The sequence below is a fragment of the Poeciliopsis prolifica genome, unplaced genomic scaffold (assembly GCF_027474105.1).
Source record: "Poeciliopsis prolifica strain line A6 unplaced genomic scaffold, Auburn_PproV2 SCAFFOLD038, whole genome shotgun sequence".
NCBI classification, from domain to species: Eukaryota; Metazoa; Chordata; class Actinopteri; order Cyprinodontiformes; family Poeciliidae; genus Poeciliopsis; species Poeciliopsis prolifica.
The window spans coordinates 3,982,967-3,997,056 of record NW_026562413.1 but is presented as its reverse complement, the minus strand read 5'-3'; the positions used below and the strand labels follow the sequence as shown (position 1 = coordinate 3,997,056).

The 14,090-nt window shown below is 41.8% G+C and overlaps 1 protein-coding gene across 4 annotated transcripts in view; it reads right to left on the bottom strand.

The window, feature by feature from the left end:
- jarid2b (jumonji, AT rich interactive domain 2b) overlaps window positions 1-14,090 on the bottom strand; it is a 109,222-nt gene that overhangs the window by 2,664 nt on the left and 92,468 nt on the right. For all 4 annotated transcript variants that reach the window (XM_055053735.1, XM_055053736.1, XM_055053738.1 and 1 more), the window contains 11 exons: window positions 9,076-10,543; window positions 7,107-7,648; window positions 4,069-4,161; window positions 3,748-3,866; window positions 3,199-3,269; window positions 2,949-3,063; window positions 2,752-2,857; window positions 2,238-2,420; window positions 1,816-1,946; window positions 1,091-1,277; window positions 826-933 (listed from right to left, as the gene is read on the bottom strand). In XM_055053735.1, the coding sequence (XP_054909710.1) occupies window positions 826-933; window positions 1,091-1,277; window positions 1,816-1,946; window positions 2,238-2,420; window positions 2,752-2,857; window positions 2,949-3,063; window positions 3,199-3,269; window positions 3,748-3,866; window positions 4,069-4,161; window positions 7,107-7,648; window positions 9,076-10,543 (3,123 nt within the window). The remainder of the gene's footprint in view (window positions 1-825; window positions 934-1,090; window positions 1,278-1,815; window positions 1,947-2,237; window positions 2,421-2,751; window positions 2,858-2,948; window positions 3,064-3,198; window positions 3,270-3,747; window positions 3,867-4,068; window positions 4,162-7,106; window positions 7,649-9,075; window positions 10,544-14,090) is intronic.

The following is a 14,090-nucleotide window of genomic DNA, read 5'->3' as shown; positions in this document are numbered from 1 at the left end:
GCTCACAGTGCTTTTTCTAAGCAGTCTGTGGAATGGAAAACTAAGTGGAAGGAAAAACTACAGCAGAGAGGGGTTTAAAAGCAACAGAGAATACCACCTGAAACTAAATTCTGCATTTTGGTGGAAATGAAGGTCTCAGAATCTCAAGGAAGAGGGCAAAGACACAAAATCCACATTGTTCACTTTGTGATATCTTAAGGTGTGTCACTGTGCAAACTGTCCTGACCCTCAAAGAGAATCTATGGAGAATTTTCAGGAGGAAGATGGACAGAGACAGAGGAGAGGATCTGGACCCAGTAATAACTCGACGCTATTCTTGCACCATGTGCCCTGATCAGCTTGTGACGGCATGTACCGTACGCCAACACAGTTTTCTGAAGGCTAACATTTCTATATGAATATATATATTTTTTTCGTTTTATGTAAACTTTTAATCTGAGAGATTAAATTTTCTTTGAGTAATTTTCATAAACATTAATCAAAATAAATGCATGAAATACATGCTTCTGTATGAACAAAATTTAGCCAATATGTGAAGTTCACTTTTTTGAATTGCGTTAGAGCGAGTAGATCAACTTTCATAATATTGTTTTTAACCAGCATCTGAAGGATATGCATTTGCAAATGTACTTTATATAGAGAAAAAAACAAAGATAATACAAGAATAGTTTAAATGTAAGTAAATTTAGTTATGCTTTGAGCAGCCAGAGTTAATCATTTATTTATAAGCTGATGAAAGCATTCTGGAAGGGTGTCAACAGAGGGTGTTCAGGTTTATTTCTAAGTTGACACCGCCCCCTTCTGGACACAGAGAGAACATCTTACCTCGTCATATCGATACATCATCTTAAGGCCCCTGCAGGACTTGTGCTTCTCCACGTAGCGTAGTGCACACTCCAGACAGAAAACCACGTTGTCCGTCTCCTGAACCACCTGCAAAGACGTGAAAACGAGCAATATTATCACTTAGAATAACATTGATCAAAGAGCAAAAGGAATGTTTGCAACCCCTTTGAATGTGCTCCACTTTTAGATCATTTTTCTCACTGGATTACTGTGAAAAGGTTTAGTTTAAACGCTCTGCTCTCACCATGGACAGGTAGCAGAGGTGTTGACAGATTTGGCAGCGTCTCTCCAAGGACTCCAGTGCCAGCCATTTCCCACGGGGCTTCTTGCGCCCGTCAGTGGGGCCGAGGTTGCCGTCATGCGTGCCGTACCGGGCAGAGGATAGCAAACCTGCGTTATAAAGTTCCTGACGTTGGTGCAACTCTATGTTCCTGAAGGACGAGAGAGAAGAAGGTTCAGAAAGAGACAGAAAACCGTTTTCAGGAAGCACAGAGCAGAATCTGTCAATGTTTGATTGTAACTAAGGCAAACAGAAGTAAAGTTTCTCTGATAATATTTACAAATTGTTTATATGTATTCCAAATACAACATGGACAAAGAATATAACAGGAAGTAACACATTTAGACAAAAGTAAATGTGTTTGATAGGCACCAGGTCAGCCACAAGTACCAAAGTAAAAAAATGTTTTTGCTCTAGTCTGTGCATCAAAATAACAATACATATTGTAGTTACAATACAACTGTACATATTACAAAAAAAAAAAAAGAGATCACTTCATGTTATATCATTGTATTTACAATTTTGGAGTAGATATTTATGTAATACGAAGTTATTATATACAAAATGTCTAGCCTTTCAATTCAAAGCGCTAACCTGGTCACTTTATGAATATTTTAAATCAAGATGTAACTGTATTTTTAGATCTGTGACATTATAATTAAGTGTTTTTGTGTGGTGTGGCATCCTGCCTGAGGTCTTTGAGTAGGGTGGAGATGGTGGTGAGGAGAAGGCCGTTGTCCCTCTTGGACTCAGCGGTGGCGATCTGATACAGTAGCTTCTCCATGGAGAAGGGCTTGGCTATGCAACGAAATTTCAGGTCCTGGCCAAAAACAAAACAAGAATAAATCACATTTTACAGATGCAATTAATTTATTTTTGTGAACTGATATAAATAGTCGACTTTTCTTTCCAAATATCACTTTTTGCGCAAGTACATATTTTTAAAGAGTTGAATTAAATTCTGAAAAAGAATGAAAAAACATTCAAGTCTGCTTATTTGACCCAATGTCCTTATGGTGATTTTTGTTGCTTAATATCAGCAAAGTTACTGCTGGGTATAGCTACTCATATTTAGCACAACTATTAGGTTCACCTGGTGTCATGGACTGACCTTTGCAGCCTGGTAACCCAGGTTCATCCAGTGTGGCGTGGCAAAGTGTACCGTCTCTGACACGCTGTAGCCACAGCACACTTTAGAGACAAAGGCACCGGGAAAGCAGACCACAAACTGGCCACTCCGCTGGACCGTACGGTAAACCTTGATGCCTTCACGGCACAGCACCTCTGGAGAGATCTGGCGGGTTAACAAGGAGAGCGAGAGGGTAAGGGTCACAACAGAAGAGTTCCCAAATAATTTGACAAAATGTTATACTTTTCAGATCTAAAATAAATGTTGATTCTGGTATCAAAACACATATGGCAGGATGTGTCGAAAGTTGTTATGGAACGGACTAATGTTGGTTGGATGGATGGAGAGTCTAGATATGCAAATATTTTTCTGTTTTTCCCTCATTTTTTATCCAGATCTCTAAGACACAATTCCAGACTTTCTAGGTTTGTTCTTTTTGAGGAATAACAATTCCTACACAAGAACCAGGACAACCGCTCTCACAGACTCTACTCACCATAATATTCTTCTCCAGCATTTCTAGTCCTGGGGTGCCATTGGCTTGAAGCAGTGTATGGACCACCTTGTCCAGCTTAGCTTTCTCCTCAGCAGGGACAGAATACCTGCCGGAGAACAGAGGTTTCATCCTATTAATCTAAGGTTTACATCCGACCGCGATATGGCAAATCTTAAATGCAGGTCGTTGACACTTACCAAATGCAGTCAGCACCAGTGTGTAAGTAATCAATATATGGAAGGCGATTTTGGTCTCGAGACCAGCATGAGGTAGAAAAGACCATGCCAATATTTAGCCAGGGAATGGTCACCCCTGAAAAAAATGGGATGGGAGAAGAAGAAGGGATTAATGACTGCTGAGTTTAGGCAGATTAAAGCCTAAACTGACAAGATGCACCTAATAAAGTTCATTGGTCTGAACAAATATACAAATATCATAATATCTTACCAGGCACAGCACCCAGATGCCTCAGTATGGATCCAGAATTATTTGGGAGGACAGTGAGGTTCCATCCATGTCTGAGGAGAGAGGGGAAAATAATATTTAACAAACATTTTCAATGAGATACCTGTAAATCCTCCTACAGATTGCTCTATAAAGATTTCTGTTTGACACTCAGGTGAGACCCGGATGTTGAATAATGTTCCACGTCCTATACAATTTGGTTCCTACAGCACCGAAGCTGAAATTTCAAAGCTCTAAACAAAATCTTATAAGGGGCTGAAAGAGGTGAAATGCTCATTAGCTGAATTAGTCTGAAAGTAGGTCAATGGTTACCAGTTAGAACCACTCCATGCATTTGTCATGTCGAGGTAAGAGATTCTTTGTCGGTGCAGGCAGAGCAACCGCATGGCATAACATGAGCTTAAGCACTGTCATTGCCACGTCACTAAGGTAACATCTGAGCTGAAGTTTCAAACACAATCGATGAAAACTCATTTTGCAGCTCAGGTTCGTTCATCTAAATGCTTAGAATATTAAATACGAGGCCCTTACTTTGAAAATGGCTCTGATTTTCCTGTTGGGAAACCACTGCCGTGTGTACTGGTGTCCACCTTTCCACAGTGGACTGCCACGTGGGCGTCTCTCTGCTCCACTATCCTCCAGTATTCTTGCTGTAAAATGAGGGGGGAAAAGGAAAAAAACTGTTGACTTAGAAATGCATGAAGCGTATTCCAGGTGTTATGCTGAAGTGATGAATGGATTCCTTCAGCAGCTTGACATTCTCATTTTACCCACAGTTGCAGAATAAATCCAGCCACTAAAAGTTGTTCACTTTCCTTTTCTTGTTTGATGGGGTGTTTTTTGGAGGCTTACCTCAACCTCAGCAGCTCCAGGTTCCTTATTAAAGCACATGGTCATGGTGTTCCGGGCTATCCTGAAGAAGTTGGTCAAGGAAACCGATTTCCCCTGCAAAAAACCCACTAAATTATCCATTGGAAGAGACAAAATGTCATGATTGGAAAAAGAAATCAAGGAGATGCAAACCAAAAGGAAGGAAGTGAAGAGAAAATTAGTAAAAAGAATAATTTTTTCCCTTCAAACTTCAAAGTTAGTTGAAGTCAAAGACTGGATAAAATGACATTTTTACAGACAAATGCACATTTATCCTATTTTATGGGAGTCCAACATCTCCAAATCTGCTCACTATTGGCTCACTTAACCTTGTCAAATCTTCAAGCTCAAAATTTAGATGAGATTTTTTCAAATTTAATCCAAAGAAGTATAATAAAGTTAAATCAAATGTACTTGGTTATTTTTCCTGACAGTTCAAATACTTCTAAATCATTTAGAGGCCATAATTATACTCCTGACAAGCACTTTGTTCTCTTGACAGGACAAGTGAAATCTGACCTCCTTCTTAACCTCGAGGCCTCTTATAATCAAAAACTGCCCACAAATGTAAGCTGTGCATGTTGTGACGGAGTCATTGATTGTTCTGGGTCAAGTCTGTTGGCAGGATCTCAGCTCTTAAAAGGAAGGTCAGATAGGGAGGGAGTCAGTGACCTTGGGAGACTGGGAGTGAGAGGGTGGAAAAATGAAAAAAATAAAAAAAATAAAAATGAAATGAGATCCAGACTTGAGATGATTAAAGTTTGCTTCAGAGTCAAAGTGAACATGCGATAAAGTTACCAGAGTTATCTTTGCTGAATTACCTTCAACCCAACAACAAATGTGTGCACACAAATCAGTCCTGCTGAAGATGAACAGTAATGTTTAGAGCTACAGAACAGTAGTTTGACTTTTTTTGTTTGTTTGGGTCTTTTTTCCTGACCTACATTTCAACCAGCCAGATCAGCAAAGCAGCCAAGAGGAAATAGTGGTGGGGATATTGTGCATGTGAATCCATGTGCACATAATAAGGCCTAGAGAGTACCGTGCAGCGAACACAGCTGCAGAAAAAATATTTAGCTCAGAAGATGTTCAAGGTACAAAAACGACAAGTTGAAGTTTCCATCAATCGAGCAAAAAATATGGTCTGCTCAAAAGTTTACATACACTCAGTCAGCATGAATGCGATGACTTAACGACACATTTGAATCTTTCGTTTTTGAGATGACATGATGCAATAAGACCCATCAAGAAATGGGTGCACAAGTTGGAATTTATTGTAGATTTCCTCTCACCTGCACAAGGTCAAAATTATACATGCAAGCTCAACTATCTGAAATTTAAATTACATTGTTTTGTGGTACAAGCTCAGCATTAAAACAGTCCATATGTTTTCAATTGGTGGGTTTTGAGCCATTCCAGAAGCTTAATGTTAGCCCTTGTTTTCCATTCCAAAACCAATTCTCTGTCAGAACACCCAATTGTATCCAACATATGGGCCTCATATGGATATTGGTTAGGCTCAATGAGAACTAAGTAAATTTGGACTTGTAATAAGAATCTTATATGGAACTCATTTGTGGTCCTAACTGGTTATGCTCATCATCTAAACCATTGGGAATTCGATGTAAATTTTAGGTGGATCTCAAAAGGGTGTTCAAGAAAACATCCCGGACTTTGTGAGCAGTTTTTCCACCTGTGACAGCAACTAGCAGGGGCCTTTATGTAAGTAATCGATCCCATCTGGGGTCCATCCCCCACTGGGGACACATATGTGCATGGAAAACTGTCCACTTCAGATAAAAAGTAAGGCTCAGATGAGACCAAGACTGACCTGTTTGTCCACAAGAACAAGGAGTTCTTGGATGAAAACTTACATCCAAGAACATTGGACCAACTGACAAGAACAGTGGCAGCATTAGGCTGTTTTGTAGCCAATAGTACGTGAAAGCATTAAATGAAACGGTGAAATAATTTATACAGCCAGAATTATACCATAAACCTGGCAAAGTATGTAAAAAGTTACTCAACATTTATACTGGGAAACTTCTCAGGTACATTTAAACATTAGTTGAACCTGCATCTGTATTTGTAAAATTGTGCAGTTTAGAAAACATCCTCTATCAATCTGAATCTGTGAAACCAGTCCGCTAAATTACTTAAGTTAAATGTGCACCATACGCAACAAAAAGAGGGATTCAAGTAAAGCATTAAAGTCACTTCCTGAGGATGAGTGTACGTACTAACAAGTCAGACTGAGAGAAGAGCGCCTCTCATTTTGTGCCAAGTTACTGAATTTATATCCAACAACTTGCAGAGATAATTTAAACAGCATTTAAATGATAGATGGTTAACAGTGTTGTGATCCCGTAATTCGCATTTCTTGCCAGTTGACGAAACCAAACCTCAGATGAGCTACGCAGAGGTTTGAGTTTACAGCAGCACTTCAGCTGCTCCTCTTTCATGAAGAACTCGATAAAGAGAAAAAGACAGGCAGGTAAAGTATAAAACTCAGACAGAAATAGTTTTATCACAGTCAGTTTTTCTGCTACGTGTCATGATGTGAACGAGACCACAAGCGAGAGTGGTTGTAGTAAAGTGGGAGGGTCAATGAAACCTTGGCCCCCAAACTTGAGGTAAAAAGGTTTTTTTTGAAGAGTGAGCCTCATTGTGACAGTACACATGCATTGTACTGCTCAGAGAATTCAGTTTGAGAGGCCAAAACCAACCGCATAATAGCTGCCAAAACGCAAATATGTCTTTCTCAATATCTTTCAGCTGGTTAAGTTACACAAGAGAAACCACAAAATTGAGGCAATAAGGAAGCAAGATTCAAAGATGCTTCCATGCTGCAATGCGACTTCTGATGATAAACCAACAGACGATCCTTGGACGACAATAAGAGTTAATATTTGTACTCATTGACAGAAGGAAAAGACAGCAGACATAAATGCCCTTTCATGCCTCTCGTCAATATGCCTCTGGTGTGCGGCATGAAAGGACAGTATTGTTTTCATCCTCACCTTGTAAATACACTTGTACTGATCACTGAGAATGCCCCGGTCCTCCTCCATTCGCTGCTCTCCGTTATGCCTGTCCTCTTTGCCTTGTTTTTCCTGAGCGAAGAGCCGGCGTCGGCCCGCTTTGACCTGAGCCTCCAGCTCCTTCAGACATTTCAGACGGTGGTACACTCCGTTGGTGCGATGGTTCCCGGTCGTCCCTCCAACTATTCCGCCCACTAACCCATTTTTGGGCTCGTAGCGTGGCAAGGCGTGTGCAGCAGAATCCGAGAGGCCCTCCAGGGGGCCCTGGCGCGACTCCAGGTTCTTTTTCTCTTGCAGCACATCGCCCAGAAGCCGGAGGCGCTCCTCGGCGCTAAGAGAGTCATAGGAGAGGATGTACTGTAGATACGCCTCCTGTAGCTTGGCCAGCCGGTCCTGTGCTGACTTGGGGATTCGCAGGAGGTCAGCGAGCTTGGTCCACTTCTTCAGGTCCATGACCTGCTGCATGCCACCCATGTCATTGATGAGCTGGAAAAAACGTGACAGGTCCACTTCACAGCCACCTGCACAAAGCAAACAGAGGGTTAGCTTACAAACGGTTAATATCAAAACTGGTACTAGAACTTTAAATATTTTTTGGTTAAAGAAAACATGCTGCTTTTGCAGTAGTAGCTCTTCCTCACTTAGACATGTCCATAGAAGTAGCAAATACTGCATCAAGGAACTACTTGAGCTTTCTATTGCCATCATGGAATAGGCAAGATTTTATCTTTAAAGTGAAGGATTACAAATTCCCCCACAGAATATCTTGGAGGGTGCAGTCCACAGTTGATAAAGCTAACCATTCTAACTATTCTAACAGTCTATAAAATGGTTCCCCAGCTTATCAACAGGGAAACCATTTTGATAGTTTTACAGAATCTTCCCTCTCTTCAATGGAACATGCCGGTTGTGCCCCTACTATCTGACATTGACAAAATGTAGATTGGTACATCTCTAAACATGACAGAAAAATTTCACTGGTCTGCTTATTGAATTTACACACAATGTCAGGAATCAGAGGAGTGACACTGGAGCAACTTTATAACCCATTCTGCATGTGTATTTTCACAGCGTATCAGAGCAGTATTAGGCAGAGCATTTATAGATCAGATGAAACCTTTTCATCATCTTAAATTATTTAATTAGGTCATTATGCACTGTGGAAAAAAAAAACCCTCTCCAGACAATCACTCTGGCAAAAAGAGAAGCAAATTGCTCTTAATGCTGAACTGATTTCCTGGCGATGCTACAGGAAGTCATTGAGAGGAAAGATATTTTGGCTGGTGACATGGACTGGATGCCAGCTCTGTCTGGCTAACAGCTGCAACAGCACTCGCTACACTGAGCTGATTTAAATGAAGCTCCATATAAACAACAAAACAAGCTGAAGGAAAAATGAAAACAACACCCTGGCAGCATACGTGTTCATCAAAAATGAACATTTTTCTCTATATTGTTACAAAAAATAACAAAAAAAGGTGACTGGAAGTCTGGTAAAGATTTCTAAGCTAACAGGAGGAGGATGAAAGATTCATCTTTACTAGCCATCAAGTTTTGTGCCAAAATGATGCATATTGTTGCTGTCCTATATAAACAACATGAAATCTGTTGGAAGCACAAAAGCACCACACATGACATGCAAAGAGGAGGAGCAACATTGTGACATTTTACTGATTGGTATTTGTCATGCATAGATGTTAGTGAACACTCTGCTAAATTGGAAATAGTTTTTGTTTTACTTTGTGTGCCATCCTTTCTATACCTTAAAAGAAACTGAATGCTTATTGCTTTAAAGCTGCTTGTCATGGTTTAATTCACTCCTGTACAATCAAGAGGTTTTGTTCTCAGTGTTTATCTGAGTGCAACTTAACACTTAATCATTTTAAATACTATTGGAGGTAGTTTTCCTGTTCACAACCAAACGTGTCTTCCTATTTGGCTCACTTACCAATGACGGGTGGCTCATCCATGGTAATGCCCTGAGATTTAAGGTGCTTGCGGATGCAAGCCAGCCGCTGCACATTTGGGCCCCAGCGTCGGCCCAGCATGTGGACCCTCTGCACCTGTGTAACAAAGCGCATCTCCTCATTCAGCTTGCACTCCGGCCGCCAGTCTTGCGGTGGCACCACCCGGCACATGCCAGCCACCTCGGCCTGTTCCCTCACTGCGTCCAAGTACACCAGAGGGTCCTGGAACTCCCTCTGAGCGGGCCGGAAGACAGGCACTTCGCCCAGCGCCGCCCAGCCCTCTGGCTTGCTCCGCTGGCGCTCCCGCTCCTTCTCCTGCTCACGTTCCTTTTGCCGCGTCAGCTCTTTCTCGTGCTCCCACTCCTTGTCGCGGTCTGCGAGCCGTAACGCTGCTGGTTTGATCTGGCCTGGGCCGTTGGCGGAAGGAAGAGTAGATGAGTTGTTGCAGGACAAGGGAGAGGAGGCAGAGGTTTGTTGAGGGTCTGAGGTAGTGCTGGCTCGACTGGGGTTTGGTGCGTTATTGTGGCCTGCTGAGGGGGATGAGGAGGAGCTGCGACCATGAGATCTGCTTTGCTGCTGCTGTGCTTGTCGTATCAACATCAGCTTGCCGGCTGATGCACGCTTGGGTCGCTGGTTCACTGGCTCCACATTGGCTGCTGGTGTAGAAGGAGGTGGCGTTTGTTGAGGCGGTGGACTAGAAGGTGAAAGTGGAGTAGCAGGTTGAGTCTGTTCAGGCGGGGTGGGCTTCTCTGCATCATGTCCATTAGAAACCGGAGTGGTAGGGGTGCTGTTCTGCTTGACAGCTTTCTCATCATTGGCCACCTTTTTGCTGCTGCTGCGCGTCTCCAGTGGTGCGGGCTGAAGCTTGGCCTTTTTGGCCTCGGAGCCACTTGTTTTGGCTTTCTGCACAACAACCCCTGTACTCACAGAGTTAAGCACCACCTCCAGACGCCGCTTGGAGTTTCGCAGTCCCTCTCGACCCGGGCACTCCCCATGGCCTTGCTGGCACTGTTTCTGCCCGTCCTCCTTGGCTGAGGCATTGTGCCATTGCCCGTTTAGTCTGCCGTTGGGTCGCATGTTGACCGCCGCTTTGTGCAGCCCATTTGATAATAGCACCTGTTTGCGGGTTTTTGCATTGCTGTGGTGGGCTGGTGCCGCTGCTTTTCCTGAGTTGGCCAGCCTATTGCTGGCTGCTGGCTGGCTGTGCTGATTGTGATTGTTCGCTGACAATGATGCCGAGGCGGCGCTGTTGTGTTTGTTACTGCTGCTGAGTTTGGTTTTCTTGCCCAGTTCTTTCTGTTTGGCTTTGGTGTAGGTGACGTGGCCCTTGGACACGGTGGCTGTGTACTTCTTCACAGTTTTGGACGGCAGTCGTAAGTCGTGGCTCTTCTTGGCACCACTGACAGCTTGTGCCGAGCCAGCCCGCGTCAATCCATTCACTTTCGATACCTGAGATAAATAGAAAGGGAAACAAAAAAAGATTAGACTTAGACTTAGAGACTTAGACTTGACTTTATTGATCCCTTGGGAAAGAAAAAAAAATCCCTGATTAGATTTTGTTTCATTGCTGTGTTTCAAATTAAGTCTGAGTTATAAATACAACTGTGCAGACATAATAATTAAGATAATTTTCCACAATATGCCCACACAGATATCATTTTCAGAAAGTACAACCCGTAAAATGTAGGAACGTGGGTGTTTCCTAATGAAGAGGTCACACACCGTTTCTAGCTGCATGTTGAAACGTTTGGTTAGACAGATCCTGAGCTATTTGTGGAACGAACGTTGTGTTCGGCAAGTAGTCTGGAAAAAAAAAATCAACTAGGCTGCTTAAATCTTCCATTTACTGTCAACACTATGCCTGAGATTTATACAAGAGCAAAACCACAACATGAGGGGATAAACAACAGTTTAGAGAGCAAAAGAAAAACATGAGCTGAGAAGCAGGGATGGCTCTGTGGTTTCCTTTAACAGATGGCTGTACAGTATGAGGTAGGAGGTGGGGTCATTGGCACGTGGTAAAATCCCATTTGGCTAAACAAAAATAGCCTTTTTACTTGCTTGTCTTTTATTGAATGTGTGTTTTGAAGTGTGCGAGTGAGAGTTCTAGGAACAAACATGGTTGTCCCGTTGCTTGTTCAGAGAGTCCAGTTTATTTACAGCTGAACATTTTTGGGTCTGGCAAATTTCAACCTCATTTCCCTTGATCAAGTTACATCCTGCTGCTCTTGTTCTTTTTCTGCTTATCCTTCCACATACAGCAGTAGAATAATATGAAAACACTGAGTTTGAACTTGTTGGGAGCAGAGATGGTTATATAGTCTAACATCTGCTGGTAGGAAGGATTTGTAGTAACACTCATTTGTGCACTCAGAGATTTATCTTTATCTCTGTTATTTTTATGTCTTACTTTCACACCAACTTGGGGATTGTCTTTCTTTAGTGAATCTCTACCTTCCTTTAGATTATTCTATGTGAATAAAGGGTTATGAAGCTTGTAAATTTAAAGGCTTGTTGTTGTTTTTTTTTTTTAAAGCTAATGGGCTAAGCAGAAAAATCTATCTCCTGAACCATTTTATATGGACAAAGAAGCCTTTCTGGTGTATTGAACTCCAAGATCTTGTCCATGGGGCAGCACAGGGTTCAGTTTCAGGCCTTATTTAGTCAAATTGATATTTTCCTCAAGACTTATAATTAAATAATAACTTTAAACATATTTCCAATTTTATGCTGATGATAAACAGCATAAAAATTTTGATTGATTCTGTTATCCACTCAGAAGCACAGCAAGAGTTCTTTGAATTTCATGAAGACAAGAAATGTTTCTGGGTTCTTGCAATTTTTCTGTGGGGTCTTTATGCTCCTCTGTTTACATGAGCAAGAACAGAAGAATGGGGGGTGAGGAGAAGAAGAAAGTAGAGATGGAGTTATCAATCACAGCCGGGGCACCACAGGAGGGGAGCTACAGCCGGCCCATTGACAGGTTTTCCTTTGAAAGGCTCTCACATCACACTCATATTCATGCCGGTGAGAGCGTGTGTGTGTGCGTGCATGCACATGTATTGTATTGTATTGTGTTCGTCTCAGGTGGCAGGGGCCAACACAAAGACCGGGCCATTAAAAGATAAGGGCACACTGAAACCTAACCCAGCCTCTGTAAATCAGTTCCCCCTCCTCCTAACACACATGCACACAATGGTTGAGAAAAAAAGGCTGAAAAGGAAAGAAGGAGGGACTGTTGGAAAGGTGTGAAATAAAGGGAAAAGAAACCAAATAATAAAGCAGAAAATTTATCAGCATGTGATGAATATTGTGAAGGAGTGGCTAACTTACAAATCAGACAGATTTTTGAATGACCCAAAACTTCCAAACTGTTTTTCTTTATGATGTTAATACTAAAACTCATTAACTTTGTTCAGACTAACTGATATCTAACCAGCTACGGTTTGCTGAACAAGCGGCTCAGACTGCCAATCCCGCTTTCCACCACCAGGGGGCTCAGCAGACCTGTTCTGATCGGGGGACAACTAACAGGTTCCCCAGTTGTCTATCCACAATTACTCTGTCTGGTAAATAAAGAGAGGGGAAGGAATGAAACGGGGAAATAAAGAAGCACAAAAAATGACACAAAGCAATATAAATCTGAACGGACTCAGAGGGACAATAAGATCAAATGAGAGAAAAACAAGAGCCAAGAGTAAACAGAAGCAGAAAGGATTTCGCCTGCACATGAGAGGAAGGGAAAGGAGAGGGAGGTGGGTCTAGATGACATCATGTGTTGCTATAGCCCAGCTGAGGGCTTGCAGGAAGACTTTTTTTTTTATAATCAACATCTGCAGGAGTTGGTCCAGAGAGGAGGAGCAGGAGGAGGGGGATGCATAGAGACAGAAGAAGAGAGAAGGCCAGACAGAGACTAGAAAAAGAAAAGAGGGAATTAAACCCTGGGAAAGAGAGAAGCCCCGCATGGAGATTTGGTCTTGTGAGTTGCCTACATGTACTCACAGTGACAACGAAAACTAGTAGATAGCAAATTTGTGACATTCGAGGGGAAACAATTACATTTGTACATTCAGAATTTGTTGTAACAATACAGTTTTCTGTCAATCAAGGATTTCTGGCCAATAAAAAGCCCAAGGAATCATGTTCCAAGATACAAGTTACAACACAATTACACAAAATAAATCAGTGCAGATGATCGGAACCTTTCGATGTGACATGACATCATGTTTTTGATGTTTTGGATATTGTGTGGTTCATATCATTGCCACGACTGTATTACACCTTTAAACTTTCAAAATTATTTCACATTAAAGCCATAAACTTCAATTCATGTAATGGACCAACACAAAGTGGCACATAATTGTGAAGACAAAGTCATTAGAGTGCACCTGTGTGCAATTAATTAATTTCAATATAAGTCCAGCTGTTCTGTGAAGGCCTTACAGGTTTGTTAGGAATAATAGTGAACAAACTGCAGCATGAAGATCAAGTCAGTTTAGTTACAAAACAATCTCCTAAATAGTAGCTGCTGCTGAGATCCAGAGCTCCAGGTGGCCAAATCTGTCAACAAAATTACAGACGTCAACAGGACATCTGCAATTTATTCATACCCCAAATCTGGCTTTTATTGAAAAGTGGCCAGACTGTTGAATTATTGAAAGAAACTCACAAGACGATCCATCTGCAGCTTAACACAAGCCACGTAAGGGACACGGAAAGTAAGTAGAAGTATGTGTTCTAGTCAAATGAGACCAAATTTGGCCAACATGCAAAATGCCTTGTGTGGTGAAAATGAATACTCTGAACACACCGTCCCCACCATTAAACTTGTTGGTTGCATGCTGTTTTCTTTTTAATTTTTCCAGCAGGGACAGGGAAGCCAGTCAGAGTTGAAGGGAAGATAGATGGAGCTAAAAACAAGGTATTCCTGTAAGAAAATTTGTTATCAAGGCTCTAAATACTTAAGACTTAAATATAGGGTCACTTTCCAGCTGGA